This window comes from Ornithorhynchus anatinus, chromosome X5 (assembly GCF_004115215.2).
Source record: "Ornithorhynchus anatinus isolate Pmale09 chromosome X5, mOrnAna1.pri.v4, whole genome shotgun sequence".
Classification (NCBI taxonomy): domain Eukaryota; kingdom Metazoa; phylum Chordata; class Mammalia; order Monotremata; family Ornithorhynchidae; genus Ornithorhynchus; species Ornithorhynchus anatinus.
Genome location: NC_041753.1, coordinates 54,081,445 through 54,103,449, shown reverse-complemented (window position 1 = coordinate 54,103,449; position 22,005 = coordinate 54,081,445). Strand labels below are relative to the sequence as shown.

General features: G+C 48.3%; 1 protein-coding gene across 4 annotated transcripts in view; it reads left to right on the top strand.

Moving 5' to 3' along the window:
• Window positions 1-22,005, top strand: part of VLDLR (very low density lipoprotein receptor) — a 32,538-nt gene that overhangs the window by 8,138 nt on the left and 2,395 nt on the right. For 2 of the 4 annotated variants that reach the window (XM_029055725.2, XM_029055723.2), the window contains 16 exons: window positions 3,437-3,556; window positions 6,726-6,848; window positions 7,812-7,934; window positions 10,076-10,447; window positions 10,556-10,678; window positions 10,777-10,899; window positions 11,439-11,558; window positions 12,199-12,324; window positions 12,858-13,029; window positions 13,766-13,990; window positions 17,562-17,680; window positions 18,334-18,473; window positions 19,140-19,281; window positions 19,592-19,738; window positions 20,425-20,502; window positions 21,502-21,582. In XM_029055725.2, coding sequence (XP_028911558.1) covers window positions 3,437-3,556; window positions 6,726-6,848; window positions 7,812-7,934; window positions 10,076-10,447; window positions 10,556-10,678; window positions 10,777-10,899; window positions 11,439-11,558; window positions 12,199-12,324; window positions 12,858-13,029; window positions 13,766-13,990; window positions 17,562-17,680; window positions 18,334-18,473; window positions 19,140-19,281; window positions 19,592-19,738; window positions 20,425-20,502; window positions 21,502-21,582 — 2,334 coding nt within the window. The remainder of the gene's footprint in view (window positions 1-3,436; window positions 3,557-6,725; window positions 6,849-7,811; window positions 7,935-10,075; window positions 10,448-10,555; window positions 10,679-10,776; window positions 10,900-11,438; window positions 11,559-12,198; window positions 12,325-12,857; window positions 13,030-13,765; window positions 13,991-17,561; window positions 17,681-18,333; window positions 18,474-19,139; window positions 19,282-19,591; window positions 19,739-20,424; window positions 20,503-21,501; window positions 21,583-22,005) is intronic. The other 2 variants (XM_029055727.2, XM_029055726.2) reach the window with 2 other exon arrangements.

Sequence of the window (22,005 nt, the reverse complement as noted above, 5' to 3'; positions counted from 1 at the left end):
TAGTCAAAGTATCCTAGGAAACCAACCTGCATAGCTTCAGGATTTCTAAACTGTGTTCTTTGACTCTTTACCTCTTTCTCTCTCCTCCCCACCACCCGACAAACTCAAAGTCCCCTTGAAAGGTTAAGTCATCCTCGCCACTTCAGCTGTGGAAGCAGTAATCTACTATGCTGGTTATTGGGTAATAGACACTAATAAGATTAACATTCCTCTAAACTTAAAGGGATGTTAGGCAGCTTGTGGAAGCTTGACCTAGTCCCCGTCGTTAGCCACATCTACCCCAGGTATTCTCAGCTTCCTCTGCAGGCAGTTGCACCATAAGCGATGACCAAGCATGAACGTGCAGTGAGTTGAAGATGAGGAAACCAGGATTCCTTATGTTACGGCGATAGGTTCTAGAGCCCTGCCTGGGCTTGAAATATCCCGGCTGCTTTGTCCCGGGACCGATCTCCAATTTTGAAGTCAGGAGCAGCTCTGGGGAAAAGGGAATCATCAGAGCCTGGCTTAGGTCTGACAGCTCTTCCTGTAGACCGTCAACTCGCTGTGGGCAGAGAATGCGTCTACCGATTCTGCTGTATCGTACTCTCCCAAGTGCTTAGCACGGCCATCTGCACGCAGCAAGCACTCAAATCCCATCGATAATGGCAGCCTTACAGGTTCGCTGCTTATGGGAACAGTGCCTCCTGTCTCCCAGAGGCACTGTCTGGGAGCTCTCTAAAGTGGTGTAACTAACTAAAAATGCAATACTCATCAAGGACAAATTACAGTGAAGTGAGAGCAGGGCAGTCAAAATTAAGACGCTAATGTGGAGCTGAACGATCAGGTGCATAATTCACTTTACCTGTTTGGGTGGTGAAGCAGACAGCTTCCAGAGAATGAGCCCAACTGTAGATGCGGCACGCTTCCCCAGTTTGTGGTGCTTGGCAAATGAACAGCTGACACTACAACTTCACACTTTAGGTAAACTAAGGTGGCCAGACGTTCCTGACGCTCAGGGTTTTCCCTATTTCCTTTATTACATTTCCTGGAAGAGAATACCTAATTATCTCACGATGAACAGGAGCCCTACCTCTCTAGGAGCAGTGAAGTAGGTGAAGCCAAGCCAGACTGCACCCTGTGTCCCAGTTTTAAACTGCTACCTCGTGATATCTAGTACTTCGAAGAACTCAATATTTTACCCTAATTAACCTCAGATCCATCATTAATAGCTGAGCACTTGCCGGGTGCGGAGCACAGCACTTGGGAGAGAACAGTAGATCTGGTAGACACTTGCTTCCCCCAGGGAGCTTTCCGTCCGTCGGGGGAGACGGGCGTTAAAGTAACAGATAGGGGAGGCAGCCAAGTATTGGGAGATAGACCTGAGTCAGTGGGTAAGGCAGTAGAGAGAGAGAAAGGATGGAGGAGGGGAATAAGAAGCTAGGAACGGCTTCTCCAGGGGTGAAAAAGGTACGGCATAGAGGTAGAGTTCGAGGACATCCTGTTACCCTAGAAGGGAGACTTCTCTTTTCAGTATCTACTCTCCCGGATGAGTGTCAGAGAATCCAGATTCTATTTAGATCTGGATCTCAAGGAAACCACTCTTAATGATCACGGTTCTCAGCTGGCACTCTTCCAAATGAAATGCCACCTTATCAGTGACATCTCTGACGCAGTGTTGTTGTGGTAGTAATAACACTGAATGAGCACACAGAGTCCAATGCACTCAAAGTGCTGAACAAGTGACACATTCCCTCTCCTCCATCAATCAAGGGTATGGGGTAATTACTGGGTGCAGAGCACTGTACTAAGCACTTGCATGCTAATGGAGGGGACGGGGAGGAAGACGGGCAGAAGTTTGAAACAATCAAAACACACGATTGAGTGTGTAATTTCGAGCTCATAGGTAGAGGTAGATAAGTGCTAGAGATGGCTAACATAGGGGAAGATATTAAATTCTAATTAGAGACAAAGGAAATACCCACTTCGAAGTACTCTAGGCGTATAAGGATAGAAACCTTCTTCATCCTGTAACAAACACAAAGTGGATTTCATGGTTCACTTCAGATTTGCCTTCCAGGGCCTAGGAATTGCACCTGAAGCTGAGAAAGCACTCCGCGCCTGCTGAGTAGCTGATATTTTGTAATGTGTATGCCTCTCACTACTGTGTGTTGGTACTCAAATTTGTACCACATCTGCAGTTGCTAGTACGTTTTTTCAGATCGTGTGTAAAATGCAGAGCTTGGAAGCCCTCCTGGAAAATCTAGCCACACAGTAGTGGGAAGGACAGTGGCCAGAGGACCTGGGTTTTAGTCCTGGCTCTGCCACTTGCCAGCTGGGTGACCTTGGGTAAGTTACTTAGTGCCTCGGTTTCCTCATCTGTAAAATGGGGGCTAGGTAGCTGTTCTCCCTCCCGCTTAGCCTGTGAGTCACTTTCTGTGGGGTAGGGCCTGGATCCAATCTGCCTATATTGTATCTACCCTAGCGCTTAGTACAGTAGTTAGCACATAGTAAGCACGTACCAAATACCGTGAATATCGTATCAGATCTGTTCCATAAACACCAATCTCCTCCCTCAAGGGTATCAAGGCCACGATCCAACCTAGGAGACCTCTGGGAAGAAGCAGGCGGCAGAGGTCTCCTAAGATTGGGTCTCAACAGTGCTGCTCTACTTCTTCTCTCCCCCACCCCCCCCCCCCCAATTATTCCCAATCTGTAGCCTAAAGACCCATAAAATATGCTTACGACTGTTAAAGATTGGTAGACGCTTTTGCTGCCCACAAGGAGCGGTTAAAGACTTCTTGGGGGTGGCTCAGTGCAACCTGAATTTGCATAATTGGTTGTTATAAAATAACTTCAGCTTGGGGTGCCTATCACCTGTTTGATCTTGTGAACGGTGCCTCTTCAAGTGCCATCAGCTATTAGGCAACTCAGCACCGGGATGTTTAAATTAGGCTCAGTTTTTCAGGTCTCTCAAGCTTGGTAACCAGTTAGGATTGCTTTATGCACCTGTAACTTGGCTTATCTTGCCCATTAACTTTACAGAATTGTAGCAAGTGGTATCAGCCAAACTTGTTTTCCAGCTTGAGGTTTGGACACCTAATGCGGAGATGGAGAGGGGTGGGAAAGATGTGCGGTATGAGTCGAACTTGGAGCCTAGGTATATGTCTGAATTCCATTTCAAGAAGGCCACCTTAATAGGTCAGATAAGCGTTTAGGTCTAAACGTACTACATGAGGGATCTTGCTAAAATGATCTTGATTTTGTGTGTGTATATATATATATATACTTCAGTAGTGAAATCACATCAGGATCTTGGTTTATTAAGTCTCCCCTCAATAGATGAATTCCCACAACCAAGCCATACTCAAATGTATGAGAGTAATACAGGGGTAAACTCATGATTTCTTAATTCAGCTGTCTAATCTATCCAGTGTGGTGCTTCTCTCTCTCACCCTAGGAGCAAGGGAAAAGTGTGAAGTCTCTCAGTTCCAGTGTAGCAATGGGCGCTGTATTACTCTCTTATGGAAGTGTGATGGAGATGAAGATTGTTCTGATGGGAGTGATGAAAGCTCTTGTGGTAAGTACCCTTGAGTATCTCCACTGAAACCTTTCCACCTTAAATTTCAGGAATTATTTCGCCGAAGCCCGACTCTGTTTAAACCAATGGCTCCTGTAAACTCATTAAGTGCGTGGGATAGGTTGCTGCCAGTGCCTTCCCCAGCAAGTCCGAGAGGCTACCGTTCTAGAGAAACTAGCTGTGGACAGATTGGTCTGGGATCACTGGAAGCAAATGACCTCCTGACTAACTGGTGACTGGGGCAAATGCTGTTGAACAAGTAACTCTCTCTCTCTCTCTCCCCCCCCCCCCCCCCCCCCCCAGGCCTGCTGCCGGCCGGGGAGGAAAAAAAAGGGAAAGATTCGTAGTAAAAATAGGTCAGCAGTTGTTTAGTGAGCTCCTGCTGTGTGCAGAGCACTGTACTGCCTCCGTACTCCTCCTGTAAGGGAAAGCTGCCAAGCCACCTCTCACCTCCAAAAGGTGTTTCCTACCTGATCCCACACCATCCTAGTCGTCTCCCTCCAGCGACTTTGGCACTCACACGCCTCCTTATTTGCCTGCTTTTTTTTATTTGTATATATCCGTTTAGTCTCAACTGCTCACAACTCTTATCTCTCCTATTAGACCGTAAGCTCCCCAGGGGCAAGGACTGTATCTCTTCCAGTCTATATTCCCAGTGTGGTGCTCTGCCCATAGTAGACACTCAAATACTGTTTTATAAGGAAGGGATCCAAAAAGCTTCGGGGCCAGGAGAAACCTACTGTGTAGATGCCCGTGTCCTACCACTCTCTCGGGAACCGAAACATGGCAAGACTGTTTCCGCCTTCACATCTCCAAGTGGCTGTTGCCGTGCTCCCCGGTATTTCACCTACCCATGTGCCCTTTCTTTGTCCCTGAAGGGGAGTGACAAAGTGAGTCTAGTTCGTCACCTGCTTGGAATCATTCCAGATTGACAACGCTCCATCTCCTCTCCGATCCCCATACGAGGAGATTTCCCAACGCTGTTCCCTAATGCTTAAACCCCTGCAATGAAATCCATTCCTTCCCTGATACTTGGTATGACCTAGGACTCGCTATCACCCATGCAGCTTCCTTTTCCCGTGCCGTGGTGTAGTACCCGAAGGTTGAAGGTTGTGGAAAAAGCGTGCTGGGTTTAGAACCCTTTCCTTCAAGCCCCAGTTCTCACTCGGCAAACTAAAGTGCAGAACCACTGTGGTATGCCACTTGCCGCTTTTCCTGGCATAGCTAAGCCCTTTATGGTGGAAATTAATACCTAATAGTAGAGAGAATCGTTATGAATTATAGGCTCTTTCAGTAGCATACGATAAATGTAGCGTTATAGTCTATTGGCATCCCATTTCTACCAAGACTAATCACGTGCCGGCTAATCCCTAACTAAATGCTGTAAACTCTGTTAGACTGAGGCTTACTCCACAGACTTGTTAAAGTTATCTGTGAAGAGGATTCTACTAAATGCCAGTCTTTCACCACGATGGGGTGGCGTTCAGGTAGCTCAAGACTAAGCATTTAAGATGTCTCCAACCACTTGCTGTGGTAGACTAATACCCTAAAGCTATATCGATCCTTGATTCTATCAACTGAGGTGTAATCCTTGGGGAGGGGGTAGAGGGAGAAGGGCAAGTTGAAATTCAGTTAACAGCTGAAGCTCTCCTCCCCTCCCAATCTCCTCACCAAAATAACTGCAGTATTCGTTAAGCGCTTACTATGTGCCAGGCACTGTACTAAGCACTGGGGTGAATACAAGCAAATTGGGTTGGACACAGTCCCTTATCCCACGTGGGGCTCGTGGGCTCAATCCCCGTTTTACAGAGGAGGTAACCGAGGCCCAGGGAAGTGACTTGTCCAAGGTCACAAAGCGGACATGTGGAGGAGCCCCACGTTAGAACCCCTGACCTTCCGACTCCCAGGCCCGTGCTCTATCCGCTACACCCTGCTGCTCTTCTCATTTTGGGACGCTATTGCGTGGTCCCAGTAAGGAGTTGAGTCGCTCAGTACCTAGAAACTGAGCTAAGATTATTAAAACCACTCAATCTGATACTCTGTTACTCTTTTGCTCACGGGCCATAGTAAGCTAGGAGTCTTCCCTAGAGTGGGTCGGTAGTGGGTCCGGTTTTCCCTGCCTTGTGAGCTGGGTGACACGTTTGCCAGAAGCTCCAGACTGACTAGTTCTGGTCCACTGGCAGGTCCCTGTTGCCGCCTCCAACATTTAGCATCACTCTGGCTGCTAAATCCTAGCTTCACCCTACAGGTCTTAGAGCTAGGCTCCCAGATCTCTGCCCAGACTGGAGAGCTTCCAGGGCAGGCCTGAAGGACCCAAAATGGAGCCTTTCTAGCCTGTTAGGTTTTTGAAGCCCATCTCTCCCTAGCCCCCTCAATTCCTGTGCTCAAAATTGAAATGTGGTCCCTATGCATTGAAGTCACTGAAAGAATAAAGAGACCGTACCCTTAATCAACTCTTCAGAAGGGTCCTGGGGAGTAATCTCAAAGCTAAACCCCAAGAGGATGAATTCTGTTCCCATGGGAATGAAACTTTAACTCGGATCACTAAATCAGCAGGGTGGCTTGGGGGTCGGAGGCCACGGGTTTGAATCCCGGCTCTGCCACTTGTCAGCTGTGTGACTGTGGGCAAGTCGCTTCACTTCTCTGTGCCTCAGGTCCCTCATCTGTAAAATGGGGATTGAGACTGTGAGCCTCACGTGGGACAACCTGATGACCCTGTATCTTCCCCAGCGCTTAAACGGTGCTCTGCACGTAGTAAGCGCTTAACAAATACCAACACTTTTATTAAAAACATTTAGAAGACTTCCATAAATCAAAGTCTTAAACAAGGGAATAAGTTCAGTGGGCAATTGCAGGAATTCAAGTTGCTCTAAGACTACTTTTTTCCAGAGCTGCATCTGCTTTGGGCTTTGAAGTCAGATCCAAAGTCAGAGTTCCAATTGCCTTTACTATCTCTGAATGGTTTGGCATCTAGGCAAGGTACCTTTTTTCCTCAACCTGGCTCTCTTGCAAACCCTCCATGTTTTCAGGCTTCGTACAGAAATCACCCGTATAACTTCGGGGAAGTGATTTCAACTAAGGCCAGAAGCTTGTTTTGGAGCCTTGTTTTTTTTTATTTGGGTTTTGTTTTTGTTTTTAAGTTGACTTGACTCCTGAATTTCTTCTATAGTGAAGAAGACCTGTGCTGAGTCTGACTTTGTATGCAACAATGGTCAGTGTGTACCGAACAGGTGGCAGTGTGATGGGGACCCGGATTGCGAAGACGGTTCGGACGAAAGCCCGGAACAGTGCCGTAAGTCACTCCTCTATCCAGGCCGCTCTTTTGGACTCCGATCTACTCCCTGCCGGCTCCCTACGGGCCGCGAGTAGGAGGTGGATGTCGTCAAAGTTGCCTGATGTCGTATAGTAGGGGCTCTGTAGTCTCTCCTGAGATCTCTTCGCTACCCAGGAATCACTTTTACAAAGGTGTAGGCTAATCACTTTCTCAAACTGTTTGATATCGACAGGCGATACCTTAGCCGGGGCAGTTTAACCAGAATTGGCTGTCTCTCTCTAAGACCCTCCTGGCTCAAAACTGTGCCTGTTTTGAATTGCTCATCAAACGAGCCAAGAGTACCACTGTCCCTGTAAAATGAGGTAAACCCATCTATTTTGTAGAGTGGCACATACTGACGTTAGTACCGGAGGCTACTCCGGTGACTCGGAGCGCCCTCAGTTAGCACCAGACACTTGGGTACAAAGACTTACTTGCTCGTGTCCGGTTCTAGAGGAGGACTACCGAACCTAGAAGCCCCTTACGGGGCCATCTCTAGAACCGGTTTTAAGTAGGAGCACTTAAAGCAGTTGTTAAAAGATGGCCGAGATGCCTCGGGGTTCTGACGTCCTTCCAGCTGCCAGTCCAAAAGTTCAGAATCTACAGCTCCTGATCTCTGGGTCCTGCAGGTGGCCGTCTGGGCACCCACCGTGATTGGCAGGGAGGGGAAGCTTCTTTAGGGTCCGAGGGGGGCCCTGCAAAACCCAGAGCACATGGTACAGTGGTGGCTCTGGCTTATATGCATCTGGGGCACTTACCGTAGTGATGATGCTCTTAAACAGTGACAGGAGAGCCCGTGCTTGATATTTCAAGTTGCAAAGGCCTCTCTGGCCATTTACTGCTTTGATTTATAAGCAACTGGAAGACCCGCTTCTAGAATATGCTTTAATTTGGTGTTGGCGGGGGGCGGGGGGTTCTTCTGGGTCCATGTATCCTCGACAGATATGAGAACCTGCCGAATTAATGAAATTAGCTGTGGTGCTGGCTCCACTCAGTGTATCCCTGTGTCCTGGAAGTGTGATGGTGAGAGTGACTGTGACAGTGAAGAAGATGAAGAAAACTGTGGTAAGGTGTTGGGGGAGGGGAGACAGAAGTGAACTACTTATAGCAAGAGCTTCCTAGGGGTAATCGGCGCAATGCTGGGACCCAGTAATGGTGGCTTAAAAGGAAGGGGAAAAAAAATCACTAAAATAGGGGGGGCGAATGCTCTTTTGTTCAGAAGTAAACAGCTTGTATTGACATCTCCTCTCCAGTTCCAAAGGTGGGAGGGATAAATTTTATCTCCAAGCCACTTGCCCGCTTATCCAACCAGATCAGATGCTTTTCATAACCTAGTCAACTCGGGGCCTGAGACAGGTAGGCAATGACTCTGACTTCTACATTTTAATGAATGTCATTTTGACAGGCAGCACTTCACTGAAGGGTTTGCTAACTTTGATGTGGTGGCCTCTACTCCCCTTCCCATAAAGCCTGTTCAGTGCACACCACCCTATGCTATCTACCTGCCTCCTGGGGCGAGTGAAATGCTTCGTCCAAAAGGGTGCTGTCGAGCTGGGTGAACAGAGCAGTCTTTGTAATGACTTACCTTTCTTCTCTGCTCTGCCTCTTTCTTTCCCCGCCCGCCCCCCTCCCCCCAACACACGCACACGTGCACTCCTTGTTCACTAATCTAGGCCCTTCCTGCCTCACTCCAGCTCCTGAAAATGTAGTGCAATGTTGTGTATTTAAGGTGAGGCACTAAGTAAACATTACCACCCTTAAGCAGACACTCGCTTTAGAGGCCTTATAAAACTGTGCAGCTCTAACAACAAATCTGTCAGGCCCTTTGATGCATAACAGGCAAACAAGTTCTAGGCACTCGACACCAAAAATGAAAAGTGTTTCTCCTTCATGTCCAAGGGTGCAAGAAGTTTTAAATCAACAGCTAGCACTGCAGATTTGATTTGATTTTATTTTTTTGGACATTTCTTCTAGAGTTGAGCTTGTCCATCCAGTGATGCTTCACCCTGCCCTGACAACCTGGAAGCCCACACTACTACCTAGTTTCTATTTAAAAATGAACTTTGCTCTCTTCAGATGTCCCCACCCTGCATCTTAAAATTGCATAAATACACTCGAGGATGTTCTTTGTGTGCAAATCGTTTCCTCCTAAATGAGCTAGTCGCTATTAGGATTCGCAGTGAATTAGGATCATAAGGGATCAAGATATAATCCCAGTCGTAACATTGAGTTTCTCTGGGGACTTGCAGAGTCTCTCCTTGCTTCCTGGCCTGTAAATTAGGGTTAGTAACGTGGCCTTCATTTTACAAGATCATCCGGTCTGCTCCCAATTGCCTTCGAGCATCGTTACTCCCCTTCCCACCCTTTCGTCCTCAATCTCTACCCCGGCTTCAGATGGGATAGTTGTCAGGCTCAAGCAGATGAACCAAAGAAAAGCCCACCGCTGATCCTGCATCCTCTCCCACTGAAGCCGTAGGAATGACTGCATTCTAATATTAACACTCCCTGGAATAATAATAGAATCCAAATCTCTCTTGCTGCAGCCTGAGCAAACAGCAGCAAATGAAAAGGTTGAAACATACAAATTTAAGATCATAGTCTTGCCTATGTATTTTCCTCTCTCGGCTAAATTTCTTCTCTCTCCTTTTTCCTCCCATCCTTTGTCTTCTCCTCTTTTCCCCTCACCTCCCCCCCCGGCCCACAACCTTTTCTTGTCTTCTTACCCTCTAAATTTTTTTTTTTTTTTGGAAGCTCTTCCCTGTACCTACTTCTCCACATCCCTCTAGTTGTAGCCAATTTGCGGTTCCACCCTTTTGGCAGAAAGGAATGACTAAAAGGCTGGAAGGTACTTAGGAGATGAGATCAATAAATGGTATGGCTTTGGAACAAATAATGACTTCTACATGGAGTCACAAAGAGATGGAAACAACTCGCTAGTCTCCTGCCATGCAATGAAATAGGGAGCCTCGCTTTTTCTGTTCATTCAGTGGTATTTGAGCACTTACTGTGTGCTTCGGATGGTACAGTACAACAATAAGCAGACACATTCCCTCCTCGGGTTGCTCTTCTACTGGAAAAGGGTTTGGTGCGCTCTCTCTCTCTCTCTCTCGTGTGTGTGTGTGTGTGTGTGTGTGTGTGTAAAATATATATAAAAACATGAGAGAAGCCAAAACGTTGCCTCTATCCCAGTGTTTCTTTTCAATCAGGTAATATAACTTGTAGTACAGAAGAATTCACCTGCTTCAGTGGGCGCTGCATCTCCAAGAATTTTGTGTGCAACGGCCACGACGACTGCAGCGACGGCAGCGATGAACTGGACTGTGCTCCCCCGACATGCGGTGCCCATGAGTTTCAGTGCAGCACCTCCTCCTGCATCCCCTCCAGCTGGGTGTGCGACAACGACCCCGACTGCTCCGACCAGTCGGACGAATCCCTTGAGCGCTGCGGCCGCCAGCCCGCCCCGCACGCAAAATGCCCATCTAGCGAGATCCAGTGCGACTCGGGGGAGTGCATCCACAAGAAATGGCGCTGCGACGGGGACCCCGACTGCAAGGACGGAAGTGATGAGATAAACTGCCGTAAGTCACTCCCAACCTGTCCGCCTCCGGGTCCGTTGGGCGGTGGGGTGGAGAAACAGGACGAGCGCTGGAACCTCTGGTGACACCGAACGGTTTTGCTCCGTCTAGCTTCTCGCACTTGCCGACCTGACCAGTTCAAGTGTGAAGATGGTAACTGCATCCACGGCAGCAGGCAGTGTAATGGCGTGCGAGACTGTGTCGATGGGTCCGATGAAGTCAACTGCAAAAACGGTAAGATCGCACCTTTCTCGGAGCCTGAAAGAGTGCGTCGTTTTTGTTGCGTGCGCTAATGGCTTGCTCTCACTTTGCTTGGGGTCATCTCTCTCTAGCCAATCAGTGTTCGGGACCTGGAAAATTCAAATGCAGAAGTGGAGAATGTATAGATATAAGCAAAGTGTGTAACCAGCAGCAAGATTGCAAGGACTGGAGCGACGAACCCCTGAAAGAATGCAGTAAGTGAGAGCGGAGGGCCTTTACGAAGCTGAGGGTCGAGTATGACGTGTCTCTCCTATCGGCTATTTTGCTGGCCCGGAGTTTACGAGAAGACTAGTTTTTAGTCAAATCAAGATCGTATAAAGTGCACGTCAGATCCCGTTTCTCTTGAAACCTAGTTGCTCGATGTTAAACTGAGTCAGTGTTCATAGAATTGTATTCCCTGGATTGTATGGAGCCTCATCGGTGTCGGTTGTAGAAATACCACAGAACTGCAGCAAATCTTATACTATAGCAGCTGTCGGTGGGCAAGGCAGACTAGAATTAGCTAAGCTTTTTTTAAATTTCTCTTTTTTTTTGGTATAAGCAAAATGCTGCCACTATGAATGAGTGTAACAAAATATAAGATTTGATATAGCGTAAGATTGATCATTGAGCGAAGTTCAGGCGAACAAGTTAATCACTTGATGTAAAAGCTTTGCAGACTCGCTTCAGAGTCGGAATGTATCTGCTTTCCTATTTGGTGGAGGGGAATGATCTCTAATATTAAATCTTCCAGATATCAACGAATGCTTGCTTAACAATGGCGGATGTTCGCATATCTGCAAAGACCTAGTTATAGGTTACGAATGTGACTGTGCAGCGGGGTTTGAACTGATAGACAGGAAGACGTGTGGAGGTAAGACTCTAAATCATGTTTTTTTTTGAGGGGGGGCGGGGGGGGGATGAATGGTGTCTTATTTTATTGATTATGCTATTAAGCACTTGTGTGTCGAGCACTGTTCTGAGCGCTGGGGTAGATACAAGTTTATCAGGTCGGACACAGCTCCTGTCCCACGTGGGGCTCGTAGTCTAAGTAGGAGGGAGTAAGATCAATCCCTGTTTTACAGTTGTGGAAACTAAGGCGCAGAAGTGAAGGGACTAGTCCCGAGGTCACACCACAGGCAATTGGCAGAGCCGGAACTGTTCATTCAATCAGCGGTATTTATCGAGCGCTTACTGTGTGCCGAGCAAGCGTACTAAGCGCTTGGAAAGTACAATTCGGCAAGAGATGGAGACCATCCCTAACCAGCGACGGGCCCCCAGTCTAGAAGGGGGAGACAGCCAACCCAGGTCCTCTGACTCCCAGGGCCGTGCTCTTTCCACTAGTCCACGCTGCTTCTCTGGTACCGAGTGCTTACTGTGTGCAGAGCACTGTACTCAAGCACTTGGGAGTACAATAGAATAGACCCAATTCCTGCCCCCGGGGAGCTTGTTATCTAGTGAGGAAGGGAAGATGACTACCGGATTAGTAAAACTAATTCTAATTTCCCTTGTAGATATTGATGAGTGCCAAAACCCTGGAATCTGCAGTCAAATTTGTATCAACTTAAAAGGTGGCTATAAGTGTGAATGTAGCCGTGGCTATCAGATGGATCTTGCAACCGGAGTGTGCAAGGCCATAGGTAAATGAGACTAGTTTGCAAGAGTGCTTTCCCAAATTGATTATAGCAAACACGAAACTGCAGCAGTACGTGACCTAACGTAGTAGCTGGAGCTTCTAACTGACGTGCTTTTACTGACGTCTCTCAAAGTACATTTTACAGATCGGGGCGGTCCATCCCATTTTTACGAGGATTTACTATAAAGCGTCGTGTCTTAGCTCCTTTTGCCAATTTCGTATTGAGAAATCAACACTTGTGCAACCAACTCCTACTACTAAATTTTATTTCCGAGCCCAGAGGAAAGCAGGTGACTTTACATCAGCTGGCCCAGACGCCTCTTCCTTTGGGCAACTTGCATGGCGCTGCTAGTAAACCAGAGCCGCTTGGTAGTGGGGGGTGGGGGGGGGGGGAGGAAAGACTGGTTCGTTCGTGCACTGGAAACACGTAGGGGGTACTGTTTTAACAGGGTCTTTGCCTGAAACTCTGTGGTAAGAAGATGGTCTCGTTGTGAAGAGGCAAGTGTCACCAAGTAAACCCTGAATCTCTGTTTGCAGGAAAAGAGCCAAGCCTAATCTTCACTAATCGAAGGGACATCAGGAAGATTGGCCTAGAAAGGAAAGAGTACATCCAACTGGTAGAACAGCTAAGAAATACTGTAGCTCTGGATGCTGACATAGCTGCCCAGAAACTATTTTGGGCTGACCTAAGCCAAAAGGCAATCTTCAGGTAAATGGCCCTACGCTTCACTTTAGGGCACGTCAGCAGTAAGCTTTACTTCCACTTGTGGTGTTGGGTCAGAGTTTTCTGTCCCCTTTTGACTTGACTTTTTTTCTCTCAAGGAGCCATGAGCACCCTACTGTGTATTGTTACGAGAGTTGGCTTCTCCTCTGCTCCATTTTCTCATTAGTCACCATTGTCCTGTTCTAGCACTTCGATGTTCGCTGATATTTGTCCGATGCCTTAGCGGAAAGGAGAAGCTCGTAAAGCTCCGGTTTTTAATTTAGTAAGAGGCTTGGTAGGGATGGTTCCAACACTTAATCCCTAACCTGATTTAACTTTGGGTGGACTTGATTTTTACCCATACTTGTCCCTGCCCACCTTCTCTTCTCTGGGAGAGGTGAGGATTGAGTTGCTCGCTCGCTCTCTCCGCAGCTCTACGAATCCCAGTAGTGTTTCACGGTGTCAAATTTAAGCTAGAGCTGTTTTTTTTTTTTTTAGAATTAGAGTAGCAATTGGAAAAATATATAGACCTTGTATTAGCAACCGAGCTGAAGCTCTAATCATTAGTCCAGGGCTGGCAATGGCCAAAGACGACCTGGCGAGTAACCACGCTAGAAAAACTGAAAAATCTATTACTAGCTCAGAACTCTTCATAATTTGAAGGCTTAAGTGGGACATTCTGGAGAGCCAACAGTCTATCGCTGAAATTCTTAAACCTCACCCATGACCTGTTCTGTTTCAGTGCCTCAATTGATGCCCGGGACAAAGTTGGTAGACATGTTAAAATGATCGACAGTGTCTATAATCCTGCAGCCATTGCTGTTGATTGGATCTACAAGAACATCTACTGGACTGATGTGGCTTCCAAGACCATTTCAGTGGCTAGCCTAGATGGAACCAAACGGAAGATCCTATTTAATTCTGACTTGCGGGAGCCAACTTCCATAGCGGTGGACCCGCTCTCTGGGTTAGTTCCTAGTGTTGTCTACTCCATAGGCAGGCGAGCTCGCTGAGTGTTCTCCCGAGTAGCCTCGAGAGGGGTGATTCGTAAAAAGCCACAGTAGCTATAAATGCCTAAGCTCCGACCACACGATTCCCGGGTAGCTTAGAAAGGGGTTCAGACTGAGTTGATGCAACAGCAGATAGGATGTACTTTACCGGCTTGGCTCGTGGGCTTCAGCCTATTTTATCAGCCTGACCAGCTGGCTCAGTTGGGCAGACGCCGAAGTGAGAATATAAATGCCGCTACTGGGTCCGTCCGGTATTCTGCCTCCGACCGAGACGGCAGCGTGCCCGGGGGAGCTGCGATTTGCCCTTCTTGTCATCCGTTCTGTTTGAGAGATGTTGAATGAGTGGCCTGACCTCCTCTCTAGGGACCAGTTACGCGTCATTTGCTCAGGAACTGATTCCGATCTTCCTTGAACCTGTACAACTTGCCGTGGTAGTGAATTTCATCCGCTTGCCACCCTCTTGAAAGTCCCCTTGGTGCACGGGCGCACCGACCCCCGATGCCGGGTGACTCCGCCTCGCACCGGGGAACTTGGGCTGCAGCTCGCCCCGCGTTTCCGCCTAGTTCGCCGTCAGTTTAAGAAGGTGGGCTGCTAGCCGTGCAGATGGCGGGAAAGGGGCGCACTGAGTGACCACTGCACCTCTTCTTGCACTGGGTGCACGTTGAAAAGCCCCAAGGACCCGGTTCTGGTTTGAGCCTACCTCTGGGGGGGTCCTGAGAGGTGCAAGACCTCAGCTCGAGGAGAGCGACTCCCCCGACTTCTGCACGTCGGGGCTGACCTGTCTCCTAGAGGGGTCCTCCAAAAGACCGCCGTCACCCCGTTGGAGACTGTGCCGAGCTGTCTCTAAATACCGGGGCCTCCTGCGGCTGCTCGAGTAGCCCGCTGGCATCCATTCAACCCGCAGGCTTGCTTCACCCAGCGGGAGCTGTCCTGGTGTCTGCCTTGCTTCAGGGCTTAGAGAAGCAGCGTGGCTCAGTGGAAAGAGCACGGGCTTCGGAGTCAGCGGTTATGGGTTCTAATCCCGGCTCCGCCACGTATCAGCTGTGTGACTTGGGGCAAGTGACTTAACTTCTCTGGGCCTCAGTCACCTCATCTGTAAAATGGGGATTGAGACTGTGAGCCTCACGGGGGACAACCTGATGACCCCGTATCTCCCCCAGCGCTCAGAACGGTGCTCGGCACCTAGTAAGCGCTTAACAAATACCAACGTTATTATTATTATTACTGTTATTCAATGCTGGTGAGTTGTCTGCGTTCCAGGACGGTCGTTGGTCCTCTTGGGCGCCACCCGAGTCTGGTGGCACTAGCGAGTGCTCGCTCGAAAACGTAGATAAGACTTCTCTTGTGGGCCCGTGCCTCACGGCCATACGGGATGCCGGATGCCACTACGACTTTTAAACCTTGAGCACGGCATGAAGCTCGATGCCCTTATTGTCACCGCTGGCGTCACCCTGTCAAAGGCCATGTAGGTTTTACTTTTTATTTTTGATCGTCTTCTACTGTCGCCGCATCTCCGGCTAATGGGTTGCCTAGATGGACTCTGACGCGGCCACCGAGTTCTACTGGGTGGCAAGTGGTTGTGAGAGAGAAGTGGGTGGCGTGGGCAAGTCTCAGCCGATCCAGATTTAATCTCTGGCAAACCTGTAGGATTCTGAGTCTCTAGAGAGAGACGTGCACAACGTAACCTCTCCCAAACCGTTGCGCGCAGTGTAGAAAATATTGACTGACCCCTATCTTTTTTTTTAATTTTTTTTTTTTTTTAAACTCTAAACACACCACCGATCTGGAGAGTTGTCTCCAAGCCCCTGCCTAACTCTGTGACCTGTGCTAGACACGCGATGGGAAGTCACTTCACAATCACAGTGTTCTGGTTGATTTGGGCTTAGTGCAAGGCAAGTGTCCATCACTTGGTAGCCGATTTTAAGTGGTTTTGAAACAAAGTAATCCTCTGGACTATTTGTGTGAACTCCTCCTCTTGTGCTGTAACTTGGCATTCTTTCTTCCCAGCAGCCTATAACTTAATGTTACCGATTGTGTTTGGTGGAAAATATTTGCCCCCTTAGAGTGAAGGCTTCCCGGGCTTTGGCATCCAAGGTGCAGATCGTCGGTCGCTAGACAGATCCTAGCACAGCTCCTTACCTGAAAGCCCTACAGATCGTACTAAAAATTAGTGCTTTTTAATTATTATTAAAATGGGAATTTTTCAGTCCGTCGGCTATGCGAAGAGACCCAAGTATTCTAACTTTGGGCAACAAAAATGGCGTTTCGATGTTATATTGGGTAGGAGCTTGGAGGTAGCATGAATTCCTGCTTAGCTTCACTTTGAAATGCCTGCTATAACCTCACCTAGCATCCTGATGATGCTGAAGCAGAGGTTGCTTTCAGCTTAAGCATTAAGATTATCCCCCCTCTCTCTCGGGAGGAAAATGAAGGCCTGCATCCGAGCCGTTCTCAATCTGGTGACCTATGCCACAGACATATCCGACACCAGTTAAAATGCTGAGACCCTGGATTCACAGATAGCGGCTTTGGATTATGCTGAAGTAAAGTGGCTGTTAGCATGTGTTTTTAGGGAGTTGGGAGGAGGATAGAGCCCCCAGAGCAGTGTCCCTATAAATGCCCACTACTTACAAGGGCTTACAGAAACTCCATAGTTCCAGAATGCCTGGAATTCTATATGTAACGTGCTTGGTAGAACGAAAACATGAGCTGTACCCAATGGCGTGGTTTTGTAATGCAGACAGACACCGTAACATGCTGGCTTCCAGGCATTTCTGAAGTTTGGCTACTTCAATCTCAAGGCAGTGTGCAGATCTGTCCTAAAGCACAAGTCTTGCCACAGTATGAAACCGCCACACCTGAAATACTCCGACTCGGGTTTGTACCTCAAGGTCAAAACCATAGTCCAGAGAGAGGCAACTAAAATGATGAGGGAAATGAGGTGGCTTTTGCACCCGGTGAAGTCCCGGAACTGCTCCGGTGGGCTGACTTCTTTCTAGAAAGATGATGGCGGAGGGGACTTGGTTGACATTCACGTGGAAGGTGTGGACGGGGTAAACCTCCTACTGTTCCACTCAATATCAGAACTAAGGGGCCTCTCCTAAAATGTGAATTGTGAGTGGAAGCCTGTAAACCTATGGAATTCATTACCACTGGAAGTTGTGCAAACACAAAATAGCAATAGGTTCAAGAAGGATGTTGATCTGTGGATGGGCGATTTTTAAAAGCTAGGAATGTTAAAAGGCTCATTCATTAGGGTGGATGGCAAGTATCCTCAAGTGCCACTGTAATGGTCAGGCAGAATATTGGCTGGCTGGATCTTTTGGCCTGCTCCGTGGCGCTTGTACGGTGTACAGTCCCGGCCTACTGTGGCCTTGCATCAACTGAAGTAACACTCTCTCGAATAGCCACGGTGAGGCTTAAAATTGTGGCTTGGATCCTTAATCGCGTAGTTTGGGCCACTGCTGTTTAGTGGATGCTAACCGGGCCCAAACTAAACTCTGGCTAACCCGTTCTGAATCTTTGCAGCTTTGCTTACTGGTCTGACTGGGGAGAACCAGCCAAGATAGAAAAAGCAGGAATGAATGGATTTGACAGACGACAGCTGGTGACAACAGACATCCAGTGGCCCAACGGAATTACACTTGGTATGCCCTCCCACCTCCGCACAGGACTAACTTAAAACGAAGAAAAATGAAAAAAAAACAAACCCTCGCCACAGCAAATCTAAAGCTGATGTACTCCAAGTGCATCTCTCAATTTGGGCGGAAATATCCCAGGACCTAAGGGAGCCCCATCTGCCAGTCTTCAGAACTCCATTTCCCCCCCAGAGCAGACTAGGCAAGTCCCCACCACAGATCTGTCGAGGTGCTGCAGTGAAGCTCTAGACCTGGGTCTCAAAATATGCATTTGAAGTTCAACCCTCTACCCGAGACCAGGTTTCTAAAGCACCCTGCTCTCCGCTCTCCTCCCTTACCATGGTTCACGTCTGCTGATGGCGGGTGGGAGGGGAGGCAGAGATTCCGTTAGGAAAGTTTGCTCCACAGCCTTTGACACGCCATGTTGCGCGTATCCATTCTGAAATGTACTTTGTCATAATGGCCAAACTAGCAAGTCTGAGGGGCAGCGGGTAACCCCTAGTTCTCTGGTTGGGAAGGCAGAAGCACTTGGACCTCTAGTCAAAGTGAGAATAGTAGCCTTCTCCTTTGGGTATCTCTTAATTACATTTTCATGCGGCCTCTCTTGGGCTGGGATAATGGTACGCGATGTCAGTGGTAACTAAACTCTTCCCTTCTTCTAGACCTTGTCAAAAGCCGCCTCTATTGGCTCGATTCTAAGTTACATATGCTATCCAGTGTGGATTTGAATGGTCAGGATCGACGAATTGTACTGAAGTCTCTGGAATTCCTTGCTCATCCTCTTGCTGTCACTATATTTGAGGTAAGATTTAAAACCCACGTGACTCGCTCAGACTGTTTTTGTGTATTCCCCACCTCTTCTTCTTCTCCCCCACCCACCCCGTCCAAGCCAAACAGGAAAACCTCCCAGTACAATGAACTTGAGGAACAGCATGGTCTAGTGGCGAGAGCATGGACCTGGGAACCGGAAGACCCGAGTTCTAATGCTAAGTTTTGCTACCTGTCTGCTGTGTCCTTGGCCAAGGCACTTAACTTCTCCGTGCCTCAGTCACCTTATCTGTAAAATGGGGATAAAGACCGTGAGCCCTATGTAGAAGAGGGACCGTGTCCAACATGATTATCTTTTATCTACCGCTGTGCTTAGTACAGGGCCTGGCACGTAGTAAGTGCTTAAATGCCATTTAAAAAAATACACAACTCTTCGGATGGTACCATTAGGCTGCTCCTCACATTGAAGTGGACACACTTGTCTTGCTGCCTCTGCTTTAGATAGTCAAGACTACCAGTTCGCTTCTTAAAAGCTGCAGAACTAAGTACACTCAACTTGTTCTCAGTGCTAACTTCACCGTTCTTGACCACGGAGTAAAGACAGACTAAGCTCCGAGCGATCGATGTGTAAAACGAGCTGCGTGTGATGTGGTAACACGGGAGTCTTGGACGTGCTGCTCAGTGTTGGTCTCCTTTCTAGGATCGCGTCTATTGGATCGACGGGGAGAATGAAGCTGTTTATGGTGCAAACAAATTCACTGGATCGGAACTAGCTACTCTGGTGAACAATCTTAATGATGCACAGGACATTATTGTTTACCATGAACTAGTACAACCATCAGGTAAACCCCTTGGAGCTTGGAGTTGCTATAGCTCCATGGCTACTCTTATCTATCTTGTAGGAAGGCCAGAAACCTGCCTCCTGCCTAGAGCTGGGTAACTTCCAGATGGGCAATCTAGGCTGCCCTTGGGCTTGAAGCCTCCCTGTAGGAGGGCAAAAAATGATTTTCTATCATTGACCGGCAACTCTGGAATCTGCCTGCGGTTCTCTGAAGTCCCCCTTGTCTAAATTAGGTAGAGCTAAGTGATCGGTGACTGTCTTAAAGTGGAACGGTGCCTGAAGCAGTGTAACTCTTCATCCCTGCCCCCCAGGTAAAAACTGGTGTGACGAAGATACGCCGAATGGAGGCTGTGAGTATCTGTGTCTGCCGGCTCCTCAGATAAATGATCACTCTCCAAAGTATACCTGCTCTTGCCCCAGTGGGTATAAACTAGAAGATGGCGGCCAAGGATGCAGAAGTAAGAACACCTTTATTTGAAAACGGGTATGCTTGGCAAAGGCCACCTAGTCTTACCTACCCTAGGTGAGAATTTGACTCGCTTACAGGGGACGGACCAGAATGACACTTAAAAGAATCCCAATGTAATTTCAGGGTGTTCGGTCCCGCATATTGGCTTAGATATTTCTAGCCTCTCCCTACCCCAGACCTCTAAACTTTTAAAAAGCCTGTGGTGCGACCGTGTCCAGGTAGCTTCCGCAGCTTAAATCTTGCATCCTTTGAAGCGTGCGTGGTGCCGAATCGTGACTGCGCTGACTATCCGGTTGTCCAAAGTCACTTGCCGTAGCTAACCCCTTGGCATCTATCAGCTGTAGAACCGTTGCCTGAGATGGGCAATACAGAGGGTGTGTAGCTGTATAACCGAACTGCTAGCAGTTCTCATGAGTGAAGATGAACTTTCACTTTTCTGAAGCCGAAAGCTCTCGGTTCCTCCCTACATCATTCAAGACTTCTGGCTCGGTAGTCTTTCGACGTGGCACAACTGCTTGCTTCCCCAACTTACTGATCTCAAATACGGATTTAGCTTCTCCCCTCAGCGTTCTGGAAAACTAACTCGCTGTGTGATTAGCAGCTATTAAAACCTCTAGCTCAAAAGTAGGCATTTCAGAACCTCAGGAATAACTGGGTTCTTGATTTACAATTTAGGTACTGCAACTGTGGTTTATGAAACACGAGACACCAGCACCACAGAACAATCACCAACTGTTGGACTAATTGCTGGAGGTATTGGTCCCAATGACTCAAAACTCTTACTCCCAAACTATATAGCAAATTCTCAACACTGAAACTAGGCAATCCTTTCTTGCCCCGTCTAAAAACTTAGCAACTAAAGCGGAAGCGTCAGGTAACCCCGACTACAGTTCGGCTTAAACTTTAACCGAAGAGCCCATTCATTCATTCATTCCGTGGTATTTATTGAGCGCTTACCGTGTGCAGAGCACCGTACTGAAGGCCTCTGACTAGTTCACCTCATGCCGTTAGACGGCCTTTGCGTGGATTCTGACTCTACACGGCAGTAAAGACTATGATCCTAGCATCCCGTGAATTGAAGCAAGGTGTCAGGACTGTCTGAGACACCGACCTGGAGGGATTGAACTTGCACGTAAAGCGAGCTGTGTGCAGGGGTGATCCCATATGGACTACGACCAGACACGGTCTTTATCGCTCAGCCTCTGGGTGACAGAAAGGAGCTGTTTCCTTGTCCCTCTCTCCCTCTCCCCCCCCCCCCCCCCCTCCGTTTTGGGGAGGGTGTTCTCCTCTTCGTTCCGGCCACTTTACCACTAAAATTCTTGCAGTGATATCTAGAATGGTACCTCCAAAGGCAGGTGAGAGCCAACAAGAGCTAGCGTGCCATAATTTAAGTCCCTTAAGTTAATCAGTGGGATCCCAAGGGAGAATGACAGCAGTTCCCTCAAAATATCATGTGCTGCTCACTTTCTATTCTGAGTATCGTACCTGCTGAACCGGTCCGCCACCCCCTAAGTCTTACAGGCGATCCTTAGCAAAAGACCCCTCTGGCTGGAAGAAACAGCTGATGACACAAGCCTCTGTTAATTGAAAGCCGTAGCTACCTGTGTGTTTTCGAGAACCGCTTCTTTGAGCGGTCTGCAGGGAGTGACACTAGTACCGTTTTTCAGGCAACGCTGCTCTGCCCGCACGAGCAAGTTTTTCTTAAAAACCTTTCAGCTCTCGAGCTTCAAAGGGAATGCCTTTCCTTTCCAGGAGCCAACGTTACTACGACGGTATCAGAAGTCAGTGCCTCTCCAAAGGGGCGTTCAGCAGTGTGGGCTGTGCTTCCTGTGTGTAAGTAGTCTGCTGGTGTGTGCAGTGATGATCATGGTACTAAGCACTCTGGGCCAGGCACTACACTAGGTAACTGGGGTTCGCGTTCTAAGGTAAGGAGGGAGAAGGGGTATCGAAGCCCCGTTTTGCAGATGAGAGAACCGAGGCGCAAGGGAGCGACTTGCCCACGGTCACCCGGCAGACAGAAGGCAGAGCCGCGATTTAGGACCCAGGTCCCCTGACTCCCGGGCCCGTGCTCTAGCCACTGGGCCACACTCCTTCCCGGCCACCAACGCAAATGCGGTCTGTCAAGGGGCTTGATCCATAAGGTTCTGTAGAACGTGATCCAGCACGTTTTGTCACCTGATTTGAGGGAGCTTCTGAAAGTTCTTTGATTCCCACAGTAGAAAATCTACCCCAGACAGTCAACTCTGGACTAAGAAA